The sequence below is a fragment of the Betta splendens genome, chromosome 13 (genome assembly GCF_900634795.4).
Source record: "Betta splendens chromosome 13, fBetSpl5.4, whole genome shotgun sequence".
Taxonomy (NCBI): Eukaryota; Metazoa; Chordata; class Actinopteri; order Anabantiformes; family Osphronemidae; genus Betta; species Betta splendens.
Window position 1 is genome coordinate 9181875 of NC_040893.2, and position 22867 is coordinate 9204741.

The 22867-nt window shown below is 45.4% G+C and overlaps 3 protein-coding genes across 6 annotated transcripts in view; 1 reads left to right on the forward strand and 2 right to left on the reverse strand.

Moving 5' to 3' along the window:
* The first annotated feature begins 6835 nt into the window (after positions 1-6835).
* On the forward strand, positions 6836-10213 carry rnf26 (ring finger protein 26). Its single transcript, XM_029171209.3, has one exon. It carries the CDS (start codon positions 7296-7298, stop codon positions 8643-8645), a length of 1350 nt encoding a protein of 449 aa, XP_029027042.1. The 5' UTR covers positions 6836-7295; the 3' UTR covers positions 8646-10213.
* A 2816-nt stretch (positions 10214-13029) lies between these two features.
* On the reverse strand, positions 13030-16674 carry c1qtnf5 (C1q and TNF related 5). Its single transcript, XM_029171210.3, has 3 exons — positions 16159-16674; positions 14225-14469; positions 13030-14142 (listed from the first exon to the last, which is right to left on the reverse strand). The coding sequence occupies exons 2-3, from the start codon at positions 14454-14456 to the stop codon at positions 13622-13624; spliced, it is 753 nt and encodes a 250-aa protein (XP_029027043.1). The 5' UTR covers positions 14457-14469; positions 16159-16674; the 3' UTR covers positions 13030-13621.
* Positions 16675-18366: 1692 nt separating this feature from the next.
* kmt2a (lysine (K)-specific methyltransferase 2A) overlaps positions 18367-22867 on the reverse strand; it is a 32935-nt gene continuing 28434 nt past the window's right edge. For all 4 annotated transcript variants that reach the window (XM_029170443.3, XM_029170441.3, XM_029170442.3 and 1 more), the window contains one exon: positions 18367-22795. In XM_029170443.3, the coding sequence (XP_029026276.1) occupies positions 22520-22795 (276 nt within the window). In that variant the 3' untranslated portion in view covers positions 18367-22519. The remainder of the gene's footprint in view (positions 22796-22867) is intronic.

Genomic DNA, 22867 nt, shown 5'->3' on the forward strand with positions numbered 1-22867 from the left:
TAAGCTAAAACTCCCCACACAATGTGTGATCTAAAATTGCTCAGAGTTTCATGGCTGCCTGTCCTGCTGTGCTCTGATGTTTGTGTACAGCGTCAGACTACGAGACGGCAGGAGGACAAAAGACGTGACACTGGACACACGACCACCTGCGCTGATCAAACACAAGGTTAAGGGGACTGTCAGCCTGGGAAGTTGGACACGGATGTACCCTGATGGTTTGTAACCGTGCAATGGAAAACCACCAGCCCAGAGCTTACAATAGTAGTTCAGGGGTTCTCTTTTTGCAGTCTTCTATGATTTTATTGTTCTATTTTTATATGTTCTATATTCTTTAGATACTGTAGTTGTTTTTGTAGGACATCTTTATCTTTTCTGTAAACTAAATGTCCGGTTTCCAGACCTCTTTGATGCTACACTGGTCTACACAGCGTCCGACAGTAAAGACACAATAGTTGTTAAAACATAAAAAGACTGTAATACATCAAACCTAGGGGCGTTTTTTATATGCAGGTCCCCGTGTCATTGTTTCTTTCCCTCCCTAGTTTCTCAGGAGGGATGTTGTTGGAGATACGAACACTCTTTTGATTGAAATATGAATACCGATAACACATCCTATCGTTTCCCACTCTCTTTAAGTCTGCCTCGCTGCTGTGTTAACCGGACCTGGTGCTGTCACAAAGTCAACACAACATCCGGACCGAACTGTTGGATCCCGACAACAGAAGGAGCAACAATTGAAGCTGCTTACAATGAGCTTCGCATAGCAGCATTTGGGAGTTTCTTCAGTGAGGTTCCCGTGAAATGTGTTCCTGTCTGTTTTACAGCGTCTATCTCAAACCTACAGAAAAAAACAAGAAACTCATTACATATGGGCGTAAAGAAGGCTGTAAACCGCTGTGTTGATGCATTGATTTCCTGGGGTCCTCATGGTCTGCACTGATAGTGGAGAACTAGTTGTTCCCAAAACAACTGCATTGTTCTGCCTCGGTCCTTCATTTATGGCTGGACCCTTAGGACACACGTTAAGCCCTGGGTGTGGAAGAAGTGTGTGGTTGTATATAAACACACAAATAAAAATTGTGGATAAACACAGCTCAAAACTGCTTGTAGACTAATTGCAAAAATGTCCCCTTCGCGCCCCTTTATTTAATACGACACATCCTGGAGGTAATGGGCTTGGGAGTGAGACTGGATGAGAACACGGACGGGCAGGAAAACGGCCGCCCCTCCTCCACAGTGTTCCCAGCAACTGCAGACCTCTGGAATACTCTATGTTAGAAGATCATTAGTCACAAACCGCTGACAGGGGAAAAGCACAGCCTTTACATGGAAATGCTAAAATCACTGGACACCTATCAGACAATATGTAAAAAGAAACAGATTCACACAAACTGTGAATATGAAGCCAAAGCTCAGGCCTCTGACATCAAATCTTCTGCCATATTGTTAGTTAGTCCTTTTTATGTTATCAGCAACATGGGGGACTTCTAATGGCTGGAAACAGCCACTTCCTCTATGATTTCCCTCAGTAATATGTAATAAGCACTTTAGCACATTGTCAGTGTCATTGTCATCAGTGAAGTCCGGCAGCGCTGAGTGGCTTCACCATCAGGTGATTCTGGACCCTTTACTGCCGACCTCATAGCCCACAGGAGGAACAGTAATATAGAAAATCAAAGCTGTTGCACAAAAAGGACGCATGAGGCTCACCACACAATGGCTGCGGCTTCACCCTTGAACTCGGCACCTTTTAAGCCTTTGCCCCCCTGACGCACGGACTCTGTGCTTACTCTGCCCCGGACCGTCCCCTGTGATTGACTGCGCACGGCTTCTGTTTATCTCACGCAGGTTCACAGCGCCGTGAACCTGCGAGCGTGAAGGAAGGAAGGGGAGGAGGGCAAGTCATTCTTTCCGAGACGCCGAGGCCAGGCCCGGCAGCGGGCCGCTTTGGGGGGACCGCCTGCCCGGCATGAGAGGCGGCCATTGTGCGAGTGGTTGTAGAGGACGAGGGGGCTCGGCGGCGTGTACTGGGATTGTGAGGGGGCTCCGCTAAAGAGTGGGAGAGAAATCTGAATTGCTGCTAAACTCCGTCATGACAACAGCAGTGGTGACAAAGAGACACTTGTGGCCGAGAATGTCGCGTTGCTTCCCATGACGATTATATAGAACAAGGGGCATTAATCATGATACGTCCACCCACTGACATGTTTCGTCAGTGTTTTAGCCTGGCAGCATGGAGGAAAGAAGGAAAATCTGAAATCGTTGATGACTTCAGCAAAGCAACTTGTTATGTCTGCTTGGGCCAGACTTTTAAATATGTAAAACAATGATGATGTGTTTTTGACATTTATCCTCTGGGCAGCATCTCATTTAAATGGAAATGAAACACTTGAGATGTTGAGATCAGTCAAGAATGTTCCATTTCTTTGCCTCCAAATGCTTTTTGCTAGTTTATCCATTCCTACGGTATCAACTTAGTTGAATTTAGTTTTGTTTGTTTTTGAATGTAACAGAGTAACGGAGACTTTACAGTGACACTAACTAGAAAAGACCCTAAAACTGAAAAACAAGCCTAAAGTTGATCAAACTCTAACTGATCTTCTGAACTGACTAAATTATTAGCAATAGGGGAACAAAAGATGATTCTACAGCAACCTTTAAAATGGATTTCAGCGAGAACGACACAGCATCATGGGTTTGGGCGGGCTGCATAGAATATTGTCGTGAGTCATAAAGCAGGAAGCAGCTACTGCCTGCGCACTGGTGCACATCCTGCAGATGCACAGACGAGGTCCTGAGAAGACCACTCAAAGAACAGGAATGTCACGCTGGGGGACCTCCACAGTCTCATCCTATTTATACAACCCTAGGATGGTCATCACTTCCAGTTATGCTGCACTGAGTCTTTTATGCTTTTATGCTGGTTCCCATTTTGGCCCTCCGTCGCCCACTTGGCAGCAGAAGCAGCAGCTCGGAGGTGCAGGGCTACTGTGGAATGCGGGGTCCCGCTCTGGCTCCTGACTCCAGCGATCCCGACGGCTCGGAGCTTGTGTTTTCCCAGAGAGCGCGCATGCACACACACACACACACACACACACACACACACACACACACACACACACACACACACACACACACACACACACACACACACACACACACACACACGACAAGACTTACCCTGAATGTAAATATGTTGCATGCATTGGCTTGAAGCCAAAGTCACCACTGAGGATCTGAACTCTAATTCCCAAAATAAACCACAGAATATGGGAACACATCACAAAACTCCCCCCACGGTGCCACAATGACATATTTCTAAGACTGTGGTGAGACTGCTCTGTACAGACACGGCTCCATTTGACCTGGACTTTGCTTCAGACTAGTTGTCATCTTGTTCTCACCATCCATCCACACACTCTGATGGTCCAATCAGTGCAGGCGGCAGGTGCTTTGTCTGTTTGCTGTTGTGGGTTATGTGTATGTCAGCACTGCCAAGACATTATTCTTCAAGCGTGACGCTGCAGGCTTCAGCTAAATATGAGCGTATCTCAATCTGGAGCCCCCCCCCCAGCTAACACAGGGAAGCAAAGTGGAACAGCAAGCAGCGAGGCGGAAGGGTGGGTCACCTTTCAAGGAGGGAAGTGACCCAGCAGGTGAAGCCCAATTGTAAATGATTCATCCGTGAGATCTCAGCTCTTTGTAGGAAGCATGCCGAAGGGCTGGTTAGTTTCGCTCCCGTCTCAAACTCATCCTGTGTCAATTTCTCAGTGTGCGACCTTTTCCTGCATCATATTTGCGATGTTAGGGTCTGAGTTCAAGAAACACTACACAAAACTGACATATTCATAAAAATTTATGCTGCCTGAAGAAAACTCACAAGTGCAGGCATGGTTATTTTACAGACTAGCTGATGAAAGCATGCCTTTTGTAACTGCTCAGCACTGAAGCAATGGGTTTGACAGGAAAACAAACAAAGGAAGCGGCCAAGTGGCTGAAGGTAAGAGGCCATAAAAGGAGTCGATCCAGATGCCCACCGTCAGGAGTGATGCACAGGCCCTTTTATAGCTATCCCTGTTGTATCGTTAAGGACTTAAACAAATGCTGTTTGTCAAGTGTCCAAGGGTTCGCAACAGGATTTCCCATGATCATATCAGACAAGGTTTCCTCCTGCACACAAAACAGAGTTCAGTAGGATGAAGCCGAAGGCGAGGAAGGAAACACGGCTGAGATTATTCATGATTGTTTCATTGTGACAGACGTGGCTGAAGTAATGGGAGAGTGGGGCGGAAAAACCTGGTGTTGGCATGAAAGGTCGTGAAAATATGACAGCAAGTGTTTTCACTTCTCACATTCACATCTGTGAAAGAATCTTCGATATATATAACGACCTATAATCAGAAATAGGAAGATATTGATGATGTATATTAACTTGACTATAGATAAGCCCCTTCTTATCTGTTTAAGCTGCTCACTGAACTGTCAGGAGGTGCAGAATTAGGATGGTCACTGCCGATAGGCTGAGGGCGGACACTTCTCTTCTGATATCATGAAAGACTGTAACTACACATTTGCACAGAGCACCAGGCTTTATCACCTGAACTGCACTGGAGCAGGAGAGTGTTTGCTAGGGGTTTTAAACTAAAATTAGGTACAGCAGAAGAGAACATGAGGAACCAAGGTAACCATCGATCTTAGATGATAACAGGATGCGTCTGACAACAAGAACAATGGCTTGCCCAGGTCCACACCTCAAAGTTAGGCTACCCTCCAGCATTTAATACAAACACATGTGATGAAATGTTTCCAGACACTGCTCCAGAGAGACACGCCTACCAAGAAAGAACCTTTTAAACGTTTCGTTTATCAGTGTTGCTTATTGCAACTGTCATATTTTTATTTTATAATCAATGAAGTGGTTTCCCCCTAAATGCGATGAGGTGAATGTGGGGTGGCACACTACACACTACACTACATTGGACTCCAACCACAGCTCTAGAACCTGTTGTTTGCAAATAGTAATTACGTACTTACTAGGTGAACTGTGTGTCTGTTGAGCTTTGTAGTGACATTGTTCATTAAAGATTGCAAATGCTACTGGAATAAGTCGATTCTGGCATATGGAAACCAACTGTCACATCAATTGAATTTGTCAAGGTGCCCCAACATTCACTGGCCAGATATACACACTTGTTTATATCTGTGAAAACCACAAGCATAAGTCACTGGTGTCCCAAGGAGCCGAACCACTTCAGACTAACCATGGAGAGGATCGTCCTCAATCACCTCCGCATCCAGGTGAGCTCAGCACTGGACCTGCTGCATTTTGCTTATCAACGAGGCATTGGGGTGGATGGCACCATCATCTATCTACCTGCAGCATCGGGTCCTGTGTCACCTGGAGTCCCCTGGGAGCACTGTGAGGGTCAATGCTTTCAATACCATCCAGCCATCACTGCTGAGGAGGAAGCTGGAGGTGACTGCTGTGGACCAACATCTGTGATGCAGGAGTACAGGGGGGGGTCATCTATGACTTTGTGTTGGGGGTGTGAGGACAACCACCTGTTTCTAAACACCAGCAAGACAGTTAGTACTTCACTTTAGTTCCCTCCACCACACACACCGGTGAACATGCAGGGCTCAGACATTGAGTTTGTGGACACATTTGAATACCTGGGCATTCACCTAAAGAATAAAGTGAAACACAGACTCTGTACAAGAGGGGCTAGAGTTGCCTCCACCTGCTGGGGAGACTGAGGTTCTTCAGTGTGTGCAGACAGCTGCTAAGGACTTTCTACGACACTGTGGTGGCCTCAGTAGTTCTGTATTGAGTTGTGTGCTGGGCAGGGGGCAGTACAGGCAGAGACAGGAAGAGACTCAACAAGCTGGTTCAGAAAGCTGGCTCTGCCCTGGTCTGCACACTGGAGTCTATGGAGGATGTTGATTAAACTAACATCCATCATGGAGAACCCCTCCACCCCCCGCACCACACTGTAGAGGCTCTGAGCAGCTCCTTTAGCGCCAGACTGTTACACAGAGCTACTGCAGGTCATTCCTCCTCACAGCCAACAGACCTAACAATATAGCTCTACAGTGAAACAATGTGTAACTACACGCTGTCTCCTTCATTGTATTGTTTGTGTAGCTTATGATGTGCAATACCTTGTACTTTATTTTATTCCTTATGCCCTGTTCTCTGTCTATATTGTTTTTATTTTTGTCTACTGTCTTTTTGCTGCTGTAAAACAAAATAATTTCTCCATAGTGTAATAAAAAATAAATATCCTATTCTATCCTTACAACCACTTTCTGTAAAGTCAAGACAAATTTTGGGTGGCTTGTGTAAAAGTTGTCAGTGCACAACTTGTTGCTGCTACAGTATGTAGCAGAGCAGAATTTGTCAGTCAGACCCCGGCCACTGGAGGACTGGACCAGTGCACACAAAAGTATTGCATGATGAGCCAGTAGCTGAATTAGCTGGCACCAAAGGTTTGGATCCCCAAGCGACCACCCAGTCATCTTCATTACCCAGACTATTAGACATTTTAATTATGTCACCAAAAGAGGCCTTGTGGATGCAGAGATATACTTATTTCATCAGTACTCGGTTTGTGTGACTATCTTTGGGCTTTGTAAATAAGAACACATCTTCATGAAAAGATTATTAGTGCAGAATATTATTTTCGTAATAAAGTGTCAGCAGGGGCCTGTGTTGCTGGTCATTTATAATGTAGAGAGGACTATGATTCCTATAACATTAGTTACAAATACATAAATGTCTCTGTGAAATCGCCAAATTCACCGGAAACGCGTCACCACGTCACGTGACATGACCAAAACAAATATGGCGGCCAGGGTAACGGTTGTAAACCTTAAGGACATATTTGCCTAATTTACTTCGTGGCTCGTAGCTCCTCTTGTCCGGTTTTCACAGTGTGATATAGTTTATTGTCATAAAGTGACCAACACGGTTGAATGACTCTTTCTGTGCGGAAAATCGAAAGCAGGAAAGTAAACGGAAGTGACGCATCACGTTTGAAACCAAACATCCGCCTTGTGGAGCGTGTGTTTATGATGCTAGGTGCGTGTTTACAGTCGAACAATGCTAGCGAAAATATTAAAAATATATCGGTTTATCGCGCTGCCAAATGGGGGGTGTCGTATAACACCGCCTTACACCAAGGACTGAGCAAGATGTAGCGTTTGAGTATGTTCCCTTCGAACAAGTAAACAAGACCTGGACTTTGCTCTGGAGACGGTCCGAGAGTGAACGTCAATAAAGCGGTGACATTACCATGGGTTTAGTGAATGTTGTCATCTCCACGGTAGGAAAATGCCTGGACGCCGTGTGCTTGCTGCTGGATCTGAACTTCCTCATCGTCCACAGCGTGGTGCGGACGCTGCTGGCGCTTATCAGCTTCATAACCAACCTGCCCACCCTGCTCCTCGACTCGCTCCTGGAGCTGGGCAACTTCAGCGTGGTGTGCTTGATGTCCACGGCGGAGGCGACGTCGAGCGTGGCCCACGGCACCGTGAGCGCGGCGGGGAGCCTGGCGCTGGCGCTGGAGGGGCTGCTGGAGAGCCTGAAGATGGTGGGCTACCTGTCCATGCACGTGCTGCTCCGGGGGAAGGAGCAGCTGTGTCGAGGCGTGCTCTCGCTGGTGGAGGGCTGCAGCATCGCCGTCAGCCTGGTGCTCTATTTGACCAACACCGTGGTGAACTTTGCACTGATTGCCACTCAGAATGTGTATCTGTCCGCGGTGAGCGTCATGCAGACCGTGTCCACCCCGCTGCAGAAGGTGCTGGAGCTCACGCTGACCTCCTTCACCTTTCTGTACAGCAGCCTGGTTGGGACGTCTGCCTTCCTGTGGTCGCCCTGTAAGCTGCTGTTGGACTTACTGGTCTCGCTGGTGCACATGTTCCTTAGCATCTTCATACTGAACATCTATGGTCTTCTGCTCACCATCGCTGTCACTCTAACTACCACGGCCTACCTGAACCCAGGACTGACCCGACAGGCCGCGGTGCGATTTTGGGCTCACATTAACTCCTCTCCTGCTCTACGTAGGCTCCATCAGGCCTTACGGCACCTGGTGTCTGCTTTGCAAGGCGCCTCGCATGTTGCACGGAGCAACATACGACACCTACAGAGGCTGCTCTATAATCTCTACCTGCTGGAGAGAGGACTCTGGCAGCAGCTGTCTCGACACAGCAGTCAGCTCGGCCTGGCGTTGCGGACGAACCTCCACAGGGACAACAACGACAGGGCGCGAGGCGACGGCAATCCAGGAGCGGAGCGACGGGACCCACCGGATGGAAGAGCGGGAGATGGAGACCACCAGGAGCTCCCAAATACAGAACCATCCTCATCCAGCACCGACCCCGCTCTGGAGAGGTCGCCAGACAAAGGTGGTGACGTCAAAATTCTGCCCGCTGCGAATCTGCTCAGTCTGCTGAAGGAGCAGGAGGACAGGAAGAAGTGTGTGATCTGCCAGGATTGTACCAAAACAGTGGTTCTGCTGCCCTGCAGACACCTCTGCTTGTGTAGAGACTGTACAAACATCCTGCTGAGGCAGCCCATTTACCAACAGAACTGCCCACTGTGCCGCCACATGATCCTTAATACTATGGATGTGTATCTATGAAGAACCACTGAGCAACTAAGGGCTCTCTGACAGCCCATAGCTAGACTTGACGTCTGGTGATATTCTTTGCTGTAAACAAATCCAATGGCAAGACTAAGAGTCACAAAGTGTTGATTGGGTTCTCGTGTTTTACACTTTCTCCACAAAGGTAAACATTCTTTACACAGACAATGTTAGTTAGTAAGATCTGTTTAATTTAGGTTCATAGGGTTTATGGAAGCTCAAAAATACTTTACCCTAAAGAAGCTGGTGTCAGACCTGAGCCTTCTGCACGCAGCTCCAGGAGAAAGAGAGGTAAATGCTCGCTGTGGTCCAATACCACACTCCAGTACATACCAACTGTGTACATACTAACAGTACATACTATACTGTGTATAGTATGTACTGTTAGTCAGTCTAAAGCATAGCAGCACAGGGCCACTACTAAATAAAAGCCGTGATTGCAATTCACGGTTAGCTGCTGCTGCCTTTTTTTTTTAATAAATTAGTCAGTCAGATGTAAAATTTAAAAAAATGCACCCAGTCATAGCTTTTAAGAATCAGAAGTAATTTGGGTGGAATGGATCTCAGATTCATGTAATAGTATTTGTAATGTGGACCTTGAGAGCTGTTTCAGTCTCTGGTTTTGTAGCCATGGTAACAGATAAGAACCCCCCCCCCCATGCCTAAACCATGCATCATGTCTAAAATTGTGTTTTAAGGGGCCAAGCTGAGAGAGAGAGCACTAAGTGATTCCACACGCGCCGGCTGTATGACTGTACTCGCAGCAGAAGTGTCACCTTTTGATGCAGAGGATATATTGAACCTTTTAAGTTTATTATGTTCATTTTGCACCAAACTTAAACATTTCCGTATCTGAGGATAGCGATTAATAATTTTCCCTGTCAGCAAGTGATGAAATCTAGTTTGATTCCATTTCCTCGTTCTATTGATAGCACTCCTTCCAGTTTTCCATCTGAGGCAGATTACAGTCACCACAACCACATAATCTATAAGAGGCTTCTTCTTTGCTTTGTCACTGTAGGAACAAAAACTGATTCCTTTTGTTTAAAAGCTCCATAAAGCTTTTGCTTTTAAGGTGCTGCTGTTGAAGCTTTGTTGGTATTGATCTGTGTTTAAGGTTTACAGAGCATAACTATGACTAATGTGTTATTGATTCCTATTTTGTTTTGTTTGAACTGAGAGAAAACAAAAGTGCCATCTGCCATTTATCCTTGTGCTTTTTGTTTGCTTTGCTGATAACTTGTGCATTATTGCCAGACTGTGACATTACCACATTCACTACATCACGGATAGCATTATTGCCGCAGTCTGATTGTTGCCGTTTGATGAGGTTGTGAATGATTTCTAGAGGCCAGACTGTTTGATTATAGACTCTACTGCTCCTCATGCATTCCCCCACACACCAGTGAACAGCATTCCTGACTACAGCCTGCAGCAGACTGAAAACAGCTCAGATGACCATCACAGTGTGAGACAAAGTGAGTGTAAGTTGTGTTTTTATTGCTATGGCTGCCACACCGTTGGCAGATCTCGTGTTCATAATAAAACAATTGTTGAAACTCTCATGGGCGTATGCACCTGCTTTCAGTTTCTTCTATTATTTACAGCTCTTGCAGGTTTAGCTGCATTTTTTTTTCAGACAAATGACCTGCAGTAAAATCAACTTCAACACAGATCCATGGATCTCCTAGTACTCAGTATATTGCAATAAAAGAATGATTAAACGCAATTATGAAGTTAAAAAAGTAGGTGGCCTGATGTAATGATGTAAATACTATTAAAACCCGGCGAATCATAACTAGACAAAATTGACATGTATTTAATACATGTAAGTGACAAATCAGGTACCAAATCAAAAAGGGTCTAAATGTAGGTCAGCTTTCTTGTGTCTAGGAGGCTGGGAGGGATAGAGGAGGGGTGGTGGTGGTGGTGGGTTGGGTCTAATAGTCATAGGGGGACGACTTCTAACATCACATGACACCAGAGCTTTGTGCTTTACGTCTTCTGGTCCCCAATGTTCTCTCTATAAATATCCTTGTCACTACATCAGACATCTGCCAACCAACATTCTACAATACATTTTAAATTTAGTGCATTCATGCAGTAATAGTGACCTTTAAGCTTATGTCGTTTTTTTTTCATACTGGTCATTTGTTCTCTCATTTGGCGCCATCAAAGCCGTCACAGGCTCAACGGGGGACACGGAATCCTCGGCCGACCCCTGAGCCCTGCTTCTGCTGTGTTTATGTGTCGGTTGTAATCGAGGGTGGTGTTAACAGAGGAGAGGAAGTTAAATGTCAGGGGACGAGCACTGAGGATTAAACTGAGAACAGTTTTATACTCTGGGGGTTTGTGCTCCTCCTTTCGATCCCAGCAGTTCTGTTTGTGAGCACTGTGGGAAAATGTCAAACCCCGCTGCCCTGCACACACGTTATGAAAACCTGACCCCATCATCGTGACCCTGCTACATCTTTTCCACATTCTGTGCTTTTATTAGAGTCTTAGCAGGTGGGAAACGTCTTTAAAGGTGTTTAATTTTTACTAGCTACTGTCCTGGAGTTGACCCTGACCTCTAAGGTCACTGTAGGCACTCAAGGACAAACACTACATCACCGCTGCATCCACCTTAAACATGAGTTCACTGAAGATCAGCTCCAATCTTTTAAATGACAGTTGAGTTGGAGTTTATTTCTCAATTTTAGCTTTCACCAGTTCTTATTTATCATTTTTATTTGACTTTGTTTTTGGCGCTTGTCCTTTTTAAAAAAAAAAACTACTTCCTTTTTTAACTTGCGGCTTCCAATCACAGCAGGCATGTGACTAATAGAGTGACTGGAATCCCTTATGATGTGACGCTGAGCAGCTCTGTTAACCCTGATGTGCCGGGCATCCCTGTCTGCCTGGCTATGAACATACATCCACCGTTGGATTCATAATAAAGGCACCTCAGGATTCAAAGACTGTTGACACAGCTGCTTGAAATCCTGCCCAGACGCTCCGAAGCTCAAACCAGCGGCACTTCATGCAGATGGCGGTTGACCTGTTCGTAATGCGATGCAACACTGCCCCCTGCTTGACGACGTGTCAGTTCAACCTTCCATCATCTACCCTGTCACTTGGGCGAGAGGCAGGATAAATCCTAGACAGGCCATGAGTTTATTACACAGCTTGACAAGGAAAGAACATGCAAACGCTGCACAGGGGGATGAAATGGAGCATCTCGGAAAAACTTACAAGGGTGAGGATGACTGTGTTGTCTCCAGAGGGTGGCAGCCAAGTCACAGAGTCCCTAGTGATGTGGCCCAATGGTCATGTGTAGATCTTTAAGCCGGGGGGGGTCACATATTTTGTTGAATTTAGCTGATCTGAGGTACGATCAGGGAATTAAAGAGACCCAGAGGCTCTGCTAAGTGATGGTCAATGATGTCTGCATCAGAGCCAATGAAGCCATCAGGCAGCCATAGATGGACAGTCTTCTGTCTAGGAGGAAGGCAATCTGACAGAAGCTCTGTCACCGGGCGGGTAATATGTCAGAGGTGACAGCGATGGCTGAGTAGATGGTTGGAGATGAACAAAGACACAGGAGCACAGTTTTCTGGGCTGGAGTTAAATAGAAGACTTCCTTTGCATCATTTCATGACAGCTTAACGTACCATAGAATCTGGAAACAACAGGGAAGTAAAGGGCATTTACTTACGAGGACCACTTGAAGTTGCCAGTCATTTCCTGTGGCCTCGGTTCTGCCCTCGGCCTTTTCTAAAATCATATTCTGCATTTTAAGCCAAACGTCACACTCGTGCCTTTCTTTGCCTGACCTAAACAGACACCCACCCATCTCTGGAGTGATGTCACCATCTGAGAGGAGCCAGAGAGCGTTTAGTGGCCGTGAACTAATGGAAATAATCGTTTAATGCCAGGGAAAGATTGATAAACTCCCTGCTGCTCTCGTTCTGCCCCGAAGGGAAACGTTATGAGGATCTATTTAGAGCTTCATTATGTGTAGGAGTGTCAGCGAGTGAAAGGAAAATAACATTTCCTTGTGTCTGAGGCATATCTGTGCTTCTGACTGCTGGTACTGTTGGCAGTCACGCCGCAAAATAAACAAACTGGAGGGAAACCATCGGGAGAGACAGAGAAAAAGGAGCGACGAACATCAAGCCTGTCAAAGTGATAAAATGAAGTTGGTGAGTCTGTCAGAACACTTAGGGCGTTTGGGAAAATCATTAAGCAGAAGTAAACAGTGTGAAGCGTGTGGAAAATGAACGTTTTCCAGCCTTTTTCATTACGGTAATTGCTTTAGAAGTGAGCTGCCTTTGACTTTAGTGAGAAATCCAGACAACTGGGATTTTATTAATAAATGAGTCACAAAAAAGTTGATCAATCAGATGCTCGAGTCTTTTCCGACGTTTATACTCCCTCCAGAGGAAACTATTGCTTCTTTACTCCACTACATTAATTCTGACAGCTCCAAGAAATAATTGCTTTCTATATTAGGTGTAACGACATGGCTAGAAATGAAACTAGGTGTTTCTCCACATTCCGGCTTGTGAACCCTCACACAATTTCCACAAGTATGAGAAAAACACTTATCTCCTTTTCTAGCCCATAAATCATTTTTCCTTTCCTTTTGAAGGACCCCAACTCCTGCACTAGTAACCACTAGACTAGCTTGACTGCAGCCGTCTATAGCCAAACACTAAGGTCAGCTGGGTAATGATATAATGAAGAATTAATGTGGGCGTCGACCCGACAACCCATGAGTCTGTGTGGTTCAAAACTAAAGTGATTTATTTGTGTTTCCCGTACAGAAAAGACTGTGAATCAAAGAGCACAATAGCATCAAGGCTGTTTGAGTTAGTGGCCTGAGTCAGCTGGTTATAGAAATGAGCACTTTACATCTGTTACATACCAGCAACACTGTCCAGACTCTTCTTCGCCCAGAATGTAAAACACACTGGGATTCTCTGCACGCGTCACGCAAACACAGCCGAGTTTTTCCAGTCAGAATACACCAGGAAGCCGGTGAAGGTGCTGTCGGTCTTGGTGCTGGAGTAAAACCCGTTGAATTCTGGCAGAGCCATCTGGACCCACACCTGGTCTCCAGGGATGAGGTGGAGCAGGGAGCCGCCCGACAGAGACGCCGGCTTGGGCCAGTTTCCATAAAACTGGAAATAAGACGCCACAGCGTGTCCGTTCTTCATCAGGTCAAACTGCAGGCTGGCGCGGTACACGGTGGCGTGGACGGCGAAGTAGTAGACGCCGGGGACTTTGCAGGTGAAGCGTCCAGTCTCTGCGTTGTAGTCGCCCTGCTCGTTCAGTAAGATCTTGTCGAAGGAGACCACCTCGCTGCCTGTGAGGGGCAAAGTGCGGCTCTCGGATATCTTTGCACTGAAGGCTGACTTTGGGGCCACCGCACACTCTCCCGGCTGCCCCCTCTCCCCCTTCTCTCCTGTGTAACCTTTGTCTCCAGTCAGGCCTCGCACTCCAGCCTCACCTGGTGGAGTGGAAAAGCAGACATTAAAATGTCCTACCCTGACATTCAGCACAAACACAAAGGAATAAATGAAATGCAGAACCTGTGTCTCCTCTGTCCCCTTTCTCTCCCTTTTCCCCTGGAGCAGCATCCCTCCCATCGCGCCCGTCTCTTCCTGGCTGACCGGTGCTGCCATGAGCTCCAGGAGTGCCCGGGGTGCCCGGATGGCCCGTGCACAGACTGGGGGGGATCTTGTTGTCTTCTAACTGGTTGGAAATGTGCACTTGCAGGATGAGGAGTGAGTGAAAGAGCGGCAATAGCCTGAGTGAGGTCATCACAGCGTCACAGCTGAGAGAGAGAAGAGGGAAACGAAAAGAGAGGAATGTGTGACAACTTTTAAGGTTTGACAGCAGCAACAAGTCAAGCGGTAAGACCAAACTAAAGTGTCTGATGATGATGAAGTGATTTGAGACGTGATCCTGTCACAAAAACAGAGAGAGGCCAGGTAAATATACTAATTCTTATTGTGGAAACACTGCTGTGAATCGAAGGCCTATACTGTCTCCCAGGCTGAGCTGTTGCCATGGAGTGTGAGGTTTGCTGTGATGCGTTCACTGACAAAATGATTCAACTGTAATAATCTCTACATCCCTTTAAAAAACGTCGTAGCTTGAAATATTTCAAGGATCTAAAGAGTAGATTTTTCTTGAGCTTGAACTGTAACAACCACCAAAGGCGGACACATTTTGATTTGCTCTTTACATATAAGCATTAAATAAAATAAAACAACATTTGACTGTTAAATTAGACCATTTTAGGTCAAGTGCAGATGTTGGATCATGAGTTTCCTAACACGTCATTCAAACATGCAGACACAGTCATATAAAGTGTCTTGATTTGCAGCGCAGGCAGACAAAAATACAGTTTGTCCAGATGCTGAATACCAGACAGTCGACTCGGTTGCTGCCTCGCTGCAGCTCCTGCTGTACTGTGAGCATCAGCTAAATAATGGACCGTAATGGCAACATTTGTGCTAATTGTCACTATGTTTGGATTGAATCGTCCTGCATAAGGACAGTTGTCTCAACTTCAAGCTTCACTAATGGAAGCGTTCTGTTTACTGGGAGCCACAAGTTGAGGATTTTCTTGGGCTTATTGTGAGCTTTTGTGCAGCTGAGAGAGAGAGTCAGAGTGGAATCGGGCTGGAAAGAGGAGAACAGAAACACTGAATAGAAAAGGGGGGGGGGGGGGGGGGGGGGGGGGGGGGTCTGCTCGTCAGCGTTTCTGGCAGAGGAGGAGAGCAGACAAATATCACAGAGCCTGAACAGATGTCTGCCACCAGCAGTCGGCCGCCACCAGAAGACTGGAAGCACCACTGGCCTCTGTAACAGTTTAAATACTACTTAGTACCTCAAATACACAGAAGCACAGTAGGTTGATACAGAGCCTGCTGTGCTCTTTAATACCAGTCCAATTCATTTCAATGTGCATTAGTAATGTTTGATCATTTCGATCATTGCATGTTTGTACATGCATTGATTTGTTACACTGTGTAATGTTTCAAGTAAACAAATACAGTCATATATGTAGAATGTGTATTTTATACTAATAAGCACATTCTGCATAATACATCTATTATTCTACTGAGGGAGGCTGTTCTACTGACATAATGATTTTTAATCTTAATAAGTAAAGCTGAAAGATATGACTCAGACTCGACCGTCTCTGCTCCTTCTATTCTTTCCTCTGCTCTGCTGAACTCAGCCAAGCTTCATTAGGAAGTTACAGTAAATGAGAATCCCCCACAGCTTAATAATGACACAGGATCATGCTCAATATCTGAAATAGTGAAGTAGTTAGTAATAGAAAAAGGCCTCATTAAGTATATGAATATTAGTCCAAACAGAAACATGAGCAACAGGCAAATTAATTGAAACAGCACAACCTCTAACAGACAAACAAGCCAGTAGCTGTCACACAGTCTGCCATGTGCAGACTTGACTGAGGAGCAGCTGCGATGCGCAGACCCCGACTCACCACGCGTTGTAGGAAACCCGTGGAAGCTGCTGCTGCTGGGCGTCGAGGAGGATCCAGTGCAGTGAAGAGCTTTCCCCACCGACCGGAGCGTGTGGCTGGGAAAAACAACTGGGAGCAAACTGAATCCAATTAGGCGCTGGGGCGGGTGGGAGAGGAGGAACAGCGGGTGGAGTGATGGGAACAGGGTGGGGAAATATTTGATGTTCATCCAGCAGGACTAAAAAGTGGCAAAAACAAACAAAAAAAAAAAGTTGGAACAAATCAGAGTGAAAGGACGGATCTGGGAGGCGAGAAGCGCTAACGGGTGGATGATAAGTCGGAGGAATGTTCGGGATGTTGCATAATACTGTTTGGGAGCCGCAGAGAGTTCAGAAGCCAGGGCCCAGCTGCAGCTGAAAGTGAGATATCTCCTTCTACTTTGTGGCGAGAAAAACAGCACGGTTGGATAAGGAAGGTGAACTGAGGCTAATTCAGCACACATAAAGGCAGGCGCATTCTGCTCTCCTCCGTCTCTCCCATTATCTGCCTCCGGGATGAAGCAATTTTCTGCAGACGGATAGCATCTCCTCTCTGATACCCGTCTCCCACTCAAGTGAGGCTCCCTGACAGTAATCCTCTCCTCTCTGTTTGCCTTCACTGGCACCATTAAGTTGATAAAGCGGGAGGTCTTCATCTTTTTTTTTTCACAGCCGAGATGAATTCACGCGGGACACGTTCTGCAGCTTGAGAGTTTGGGCCGGGTGAAACGCGACATGCTTCCACTGTTATTGTGGAGCAGTGACCCCGAGCGAACCAGACCTGTATGAAACTACTGAGTTAATGTGTGTGGGAGGAGAGAGTATGAGCAGAGGGAAGCGTTTAGTGTAATACAGCATTGAGCCAACTGGACTCTAAACACAGGCCTGCATGTTTTCACTTTGTTTATTCCCTTTGATTCAAACTAAAACTTTCAGTCTTCTTAGGAGATTTGTCTGGTTGTAGTTGCATCACTACAGAATAAGTAGCTCAATAACAAATCCATCTTCTGATGGTGTAAACATGTGCAGAGGCATTTTATTTAGAAATGAAGGACTGTGTGTTGACTGGGAACAAACCCTGTAACTGCTCTGACTGTACACACAGGGCCGTTTAGCATTTCACCACTAAAGCCCTGGGTTTATGGGAACGTGATGGTAGGGGTTCAGCAGCAGCCAGTCTCCTTTGAATTTGACTCACGGCGAGAGTGGGTTCGCCGGGACCCTGTGGCGGCAGTGTTTTCAATTAGCAGCACCAGGATCAGCACATTCTGGGTCTGCTCCGCTCATTTCCTGTAAGAGTCCACAAACTGCTGCTCAGGGGTTTTATGGTGCGTTTGGGTCATTCGGCAAATGAGCACTTTCAGGTTATTTCTAATGGGTGGTGGTTGGTGAAGGTACAGGAAAAGTGGAGCGTGGTCATTTGCTGTGAGGTGATTGGTCGGTGGAGGCGGCTTTAGTTTCCGACTTTAAATGCTCATCATGCAGGAGTTGTCTTTAACAGGCAAAGCTGTGAACACAGATGCTGTGATTCTTAACTAAGACCTTCATAGGATGAGGAGCTTATTTCCCCTAACATCTGTTTTGGAGGAAAACAGCTGATTTTAAACCTTTAGAAACACTCACTGTGCCTCCAGTCTTCCCTCAACTTCTCAAGGACCATTAATATAAAACCAAAAAGCAAATAATATACTTTATAATGTATCATTCTTGTTTCCTTTCTAACTTAGCTAAATGTGGAGAAGCTCACAGTTCGTTTTGCCTGACTTCTGCCGCTGTAGGACTCCAGCTGGACTCATTCCATCTAATTAGAGAGAAAAATATTAGCGCAAATGCTTGTTTTGTTTTTGCCAGAAGCGCGCCTGTAATTATTATGCGTCCAACGTCGTCATGCTGAGTCTGATGCTGCAGCTCCTCGTTCGGTGACACTAATGGCACAGAAGTACTTTGGTGTTTAATGACGGAACCAGTGTTTTCACTGAGAAGCATATAAAGTTTTGACTGAGGTCTAAAGCAAGGCACTAAACCCCAAGTTCCTCCCTGTGTGGAATAATAAGCTCTAAGTTGCTTTAGATAAAAGCTTTCACTAATCTGCGTGTAAATCACTTCGGGGAAACCCATTTTATGAACCAAAAGCTAAGGCTCATTTAAAGTGACCGAACGCTCTGAAAGTATCTGAACTCAAGAGACAAACCAGAGTAAAGGAGACATGTTTATTATTTAAACTATCACTTAAATAAAAAATGTGCATAGAAAATAAACATGATTAGAAATTTTTCTTTTTACACGTATGTACAACTTTGTTTCCTAATTATACATTCAACCAAGTAGTTTGTGGTTTATTTTCACTGTGGTGGTTTCCTTCATTTCGTTGATGTGTTGAAAGAACACTGTCGAAAATATGACTGTTGAACTCATGGATACCGTTATTACAGAGAGCAGGAGAAATATTGATAAGACAAAGGTATATTCAAGGCATAAGAAAACAAGCCTGTTCTTGATGCGTGATCCCTCAATTAGCTCGTCCGCTCGCTCTGTGACACCACCTCCCATCATAGGCCGATAACTTTGATACACAAGAAACAATTAGAAAATTACAAATACTTAAGAACTCGTCGAGCCGCTCCCAAACCTTGACTTGTGAAAAGAACAACCCAGGGTGGATGTTGCACAAAATAAATAAATTAAACGTTTTCAACATCAGCATTATGACTTTCTATAAAAACAGTACAGGATAAGTACAACCAAAGCTTCGGAGGAGAGATTGGTGATGAGGGAGACATGAAGTATGCCATTTTGGCGCCGCCTTTAAAACTCCCCAATCGGTCTCCACAAACCAAACTCTTTATTTTTCACCACATCAAGTAAGCTGTCTAAAAAAGTCCCTGTTAGAACGTAAAACAGAAAAAACATTCACTACAACAACCAGGAGGAAAAAAGAAAATGGCTGACCTCAAGAAGTTCACAACCACATTAATACAGTTACATTTGTCATCACATAAAAACCGTTCCTTCCCAGAAAGAAAGTAAAAAAACAAAACAAAAAAAAAAAACCAAACAAACGAAGAACTGCAGTGCTCCTTGCTGGTGAAGGAACACTCACAGGCACAGCAAAATTGGTACTGGATATCAATATACAAAAGAATGATGCACGTTAGTTTCATCTGATAGTACTGTAACACAAAACCATTATAGAGTACACTGAAACATTGCTATTAACCATTATAAATCTGCTGTTTTGCTACTGTAACTAAGTTTGTCTGTCCATTCCATATATTGTATAGATACTAAAGTACAAGAAATTACTATGCATGATTCCGTATAATATTGTTATGTATTTATACTATAATTACAGATGATGACGGAGAAGGGCCACTGGTGTGGCGTGGTACAACGAAGTCCAAAGAAACAACAGAGACCATTTTCGTATTGTATATGCTGTTAAATGCCTTAAAATAAACGACTGACTGTTGACTGAACCTTTCGACCCTGAATTCGCGGAAGTGGATCTGGAGAAGTGGGTCGTAGACAGAGCCCTTGGCACCAGCAAATGTGTTGTCGCCGATGCTAGCGTGAACCGTTGGAGCTAATCCGGTAAAAACCTGCCGTCCCTCACACACAAATGCCGCCGCTGTTCACACGTCTGTATTGTGTGCGCGGCGCTGCTGCCTGCACGTCTTCCATATCTACTGAGACAACAACTGAAAACAAATGTAGCTGACAAGGTATCAACATCATCACGTCAAGCCCGGTGATGTGGAGGAGGATTATACATTCATTGTTGACCTTAGCAGCAGAACCCAGCGAGCCCAGTATAGGTGCAGCTGTACGACCGCAGGGCCGGGCTGTCAGTTAAATTGGTGGGGCCTCAAGACCTGATCTCGGGCCCTAAATGGAAAGGTACAGCCGAGGGTGGTACACGCTGCACCTTCAGGAAGGAAAGGGCTGCTGGTGTGGTCCCTGCCTTCACTTTGTTGCAGAAAAGAGTCAAGTGCACTTTACTAGAGCCTCAAACACCACTTTCAAGAGTCCTCGAGACCAACTCTGGTTTGACTGAACTGAGGGCCTAATGCACAAACTCAAAGTCTTGATGGTTGTGATTTCAGCATTGGAGTTGCATTATCTGCCTGGAGAAAGAGCTGTCGTTTGTCTGTGTCTGTTTCAGTGCCTGTGTCACAGCTAAAGTGCAAACCATGTGTGAGTCAAAGAGGGGGCAGCACGGGAGCAACCGCTAACGGCCTTAAGGTAATAACAACAAAGTCAGTATGAACGGAGAAACGAATTAAAACTGGGGCAACGTGGTCTCAGTTGCACTGTCAGTTTCAACAGTCTAATTAAATGTTCAGGGGGAGAAGGCATGTGAGGGAGGAGAGGTGTCCTCATTTATTACTACAGCCGACCACCAGCAGACTGAATGAAAACGCAAATGCTGGCGAGCACGGATGAGACGCTCAAACAAGGTATGAGAACCGGTGGTGTTAACATAAAGGCACCTCTTTGTCTTAGGCCGAGCCCGTGAACCGATGGGATGTGACCCGCCGTCAAATAGTGTGCGAATCCAAACCGCGTCATGTGGTGAGACCGCCTCGATAAAAGCCGGTGAGTGGACTTGATTCCTCGGTGTGATGTGGTGTGGAGACGATAAGGCTAAACTCTCAAGTGCATAATAGTAGTTCACATGACTGCCATACTGAACAATGAAAGAAGCTGTCAGCTCTGACCAAACGGCCTGGGATAAATAAAGAGCTACTGGTGGACTGAAGTAATGGGGGACTAAGCCACAGACCAGCGTCAGTCTTTGGAATCAAAGAAAACATTCAGGCTACAAATTAAGAGAGAAAAAATAATATTACGACAAAAACAACGTTGAAAAGGCAGCGGAATACAAAACATAGAGCCCGAGCATTAGTGTTTGTAAACCTCTATTTCCTACAAAAATGCAATAAAATAAATACGATTTTTTTAAAAATATAAATACATCATTAAGTGCTATCCACTAGTGAGTGCTTTTTGAGTTTTTTTGTAGAAAAATATACATTATTTACATTTGATTTTAGCATAATATTCTTGTCCATAATAAAAAGACACATAACAGACTTAATACAAATAAAAAACATTTTCCATAGTAACGGTTATCACAACAGGCTATAAAGAACACAAGCTGTGTGACAACTCAATTTAAGGGTGTGATGTTTGGTTGTCTCTGCTGCTGTAATTTGGAACGCGAGTCAAAAGTTCGAGCTTATTTAATTTCCAAGAACAAGTCTTATAACAACAACAGCATGCACAAACGTGCAACACGCCTGTAAATCTCAGTAAAATCCCCCCCCCAAAAAATCAATTATAAATATGTCTACTAAAGCACATCAGTAGGGTTCTCCAGTCCCTTGGCTGTCAGTCCACCAGAATCTCTAGCTGCCTCGCACTCTCAGGCCAGAGGCTAGACCCCAACAAGTGTACATAGCTACCAAGCTGTCAGACTAACGGTCTGTTTAAGTACGACTGGTATCAACCTCAAACATCACCCTTTACACGAATGACCCCGAAAAAATCTACACTGCTACCGCCTTGTCTTCCTTCCTCTCTTCTTCTCTGTGGCCACTGCTCCCCCTAGTGTTTCCACCTGAACACCTCCTATTTACAGCATCAGATGTACACGCCTCCGAGCTTCTCAAAAAGCCAGCTAGGGGAAGGTTCAATAATCACAATGCCCCTGAACGCATCAGGGCACATTCAGACAAGGTGCATCAACAACTGACACTGAGATTATAAAAAGAAATTCTAACAAAGTTTTCCATTTAGCTATTTAGTAAAATTAACGTTGTTCCAAGTCCCTTCAACAAATTGCACTTTGGTGTAAAATTGAACCTTTGATTTTTTTTTTCCTTCTACGTTCACTTCTCAGCATTTTTGAATCATTTAGATTTAAGGAGGATGGGCCAATGTAAAACGAATATGAATCACCAAAATGTAAATAAAAGCTGATATTGCAATGCTGTGAAGGCTAAAGAACTCACATCATTCACCTCTTAGGGTGAAAATTCCCATGCCAAATGTAAATGACACATAAAGAGGCACAATATGCTGTAATTTCTACAAATGGCCCCTCCTCCAAATGGCCTTTTCTGCATAATCAATGCAACTCACAAAAGCGGTCTCTTCTGCGTTCTGCCAGCACCAGCAGCAACACTGAGAGAGCATGAGTCCCGTTGGCATATCTGGTCCTACGCGGACCCAACCGAGAGCGACTGGCGCTGAGCCACCGCGACCTGCCAGCTGGGGTGTGCTCGGAACACCGTGGCACTGCTGTTGAACAGACCTGCACTCCTCTTATTTAGACACAGGCTTCAGTTGAGGAACTTGCGACACTTCTTTGCGCCACAGTTGCAGGGCAACTTGTGGCTGGCGTCCTCGATGGGGAACTTGTAGTCGTAGGTGAGCTCCTCGCCACAGTAGATGCGCCGAGAGGCAAAGATGACAATGTGCTTCTGGCCGTCCACTGTGATCACCCGAGAGTAGCAGTTGGGCTCGCAGGAGTGGTTGATGAAGCGGGCAGCGTTGCCATGCACCGTGGCGTCCACCACCTCGTAGTCATCGATGCGGAACATGTAACAGCCAATCCCCTTTGGAGGAGACAAGGTGAAGAGGTTGCGTGATGCTCCGAACTGTTTTTAAGTTATGCGAGCAAAACGACA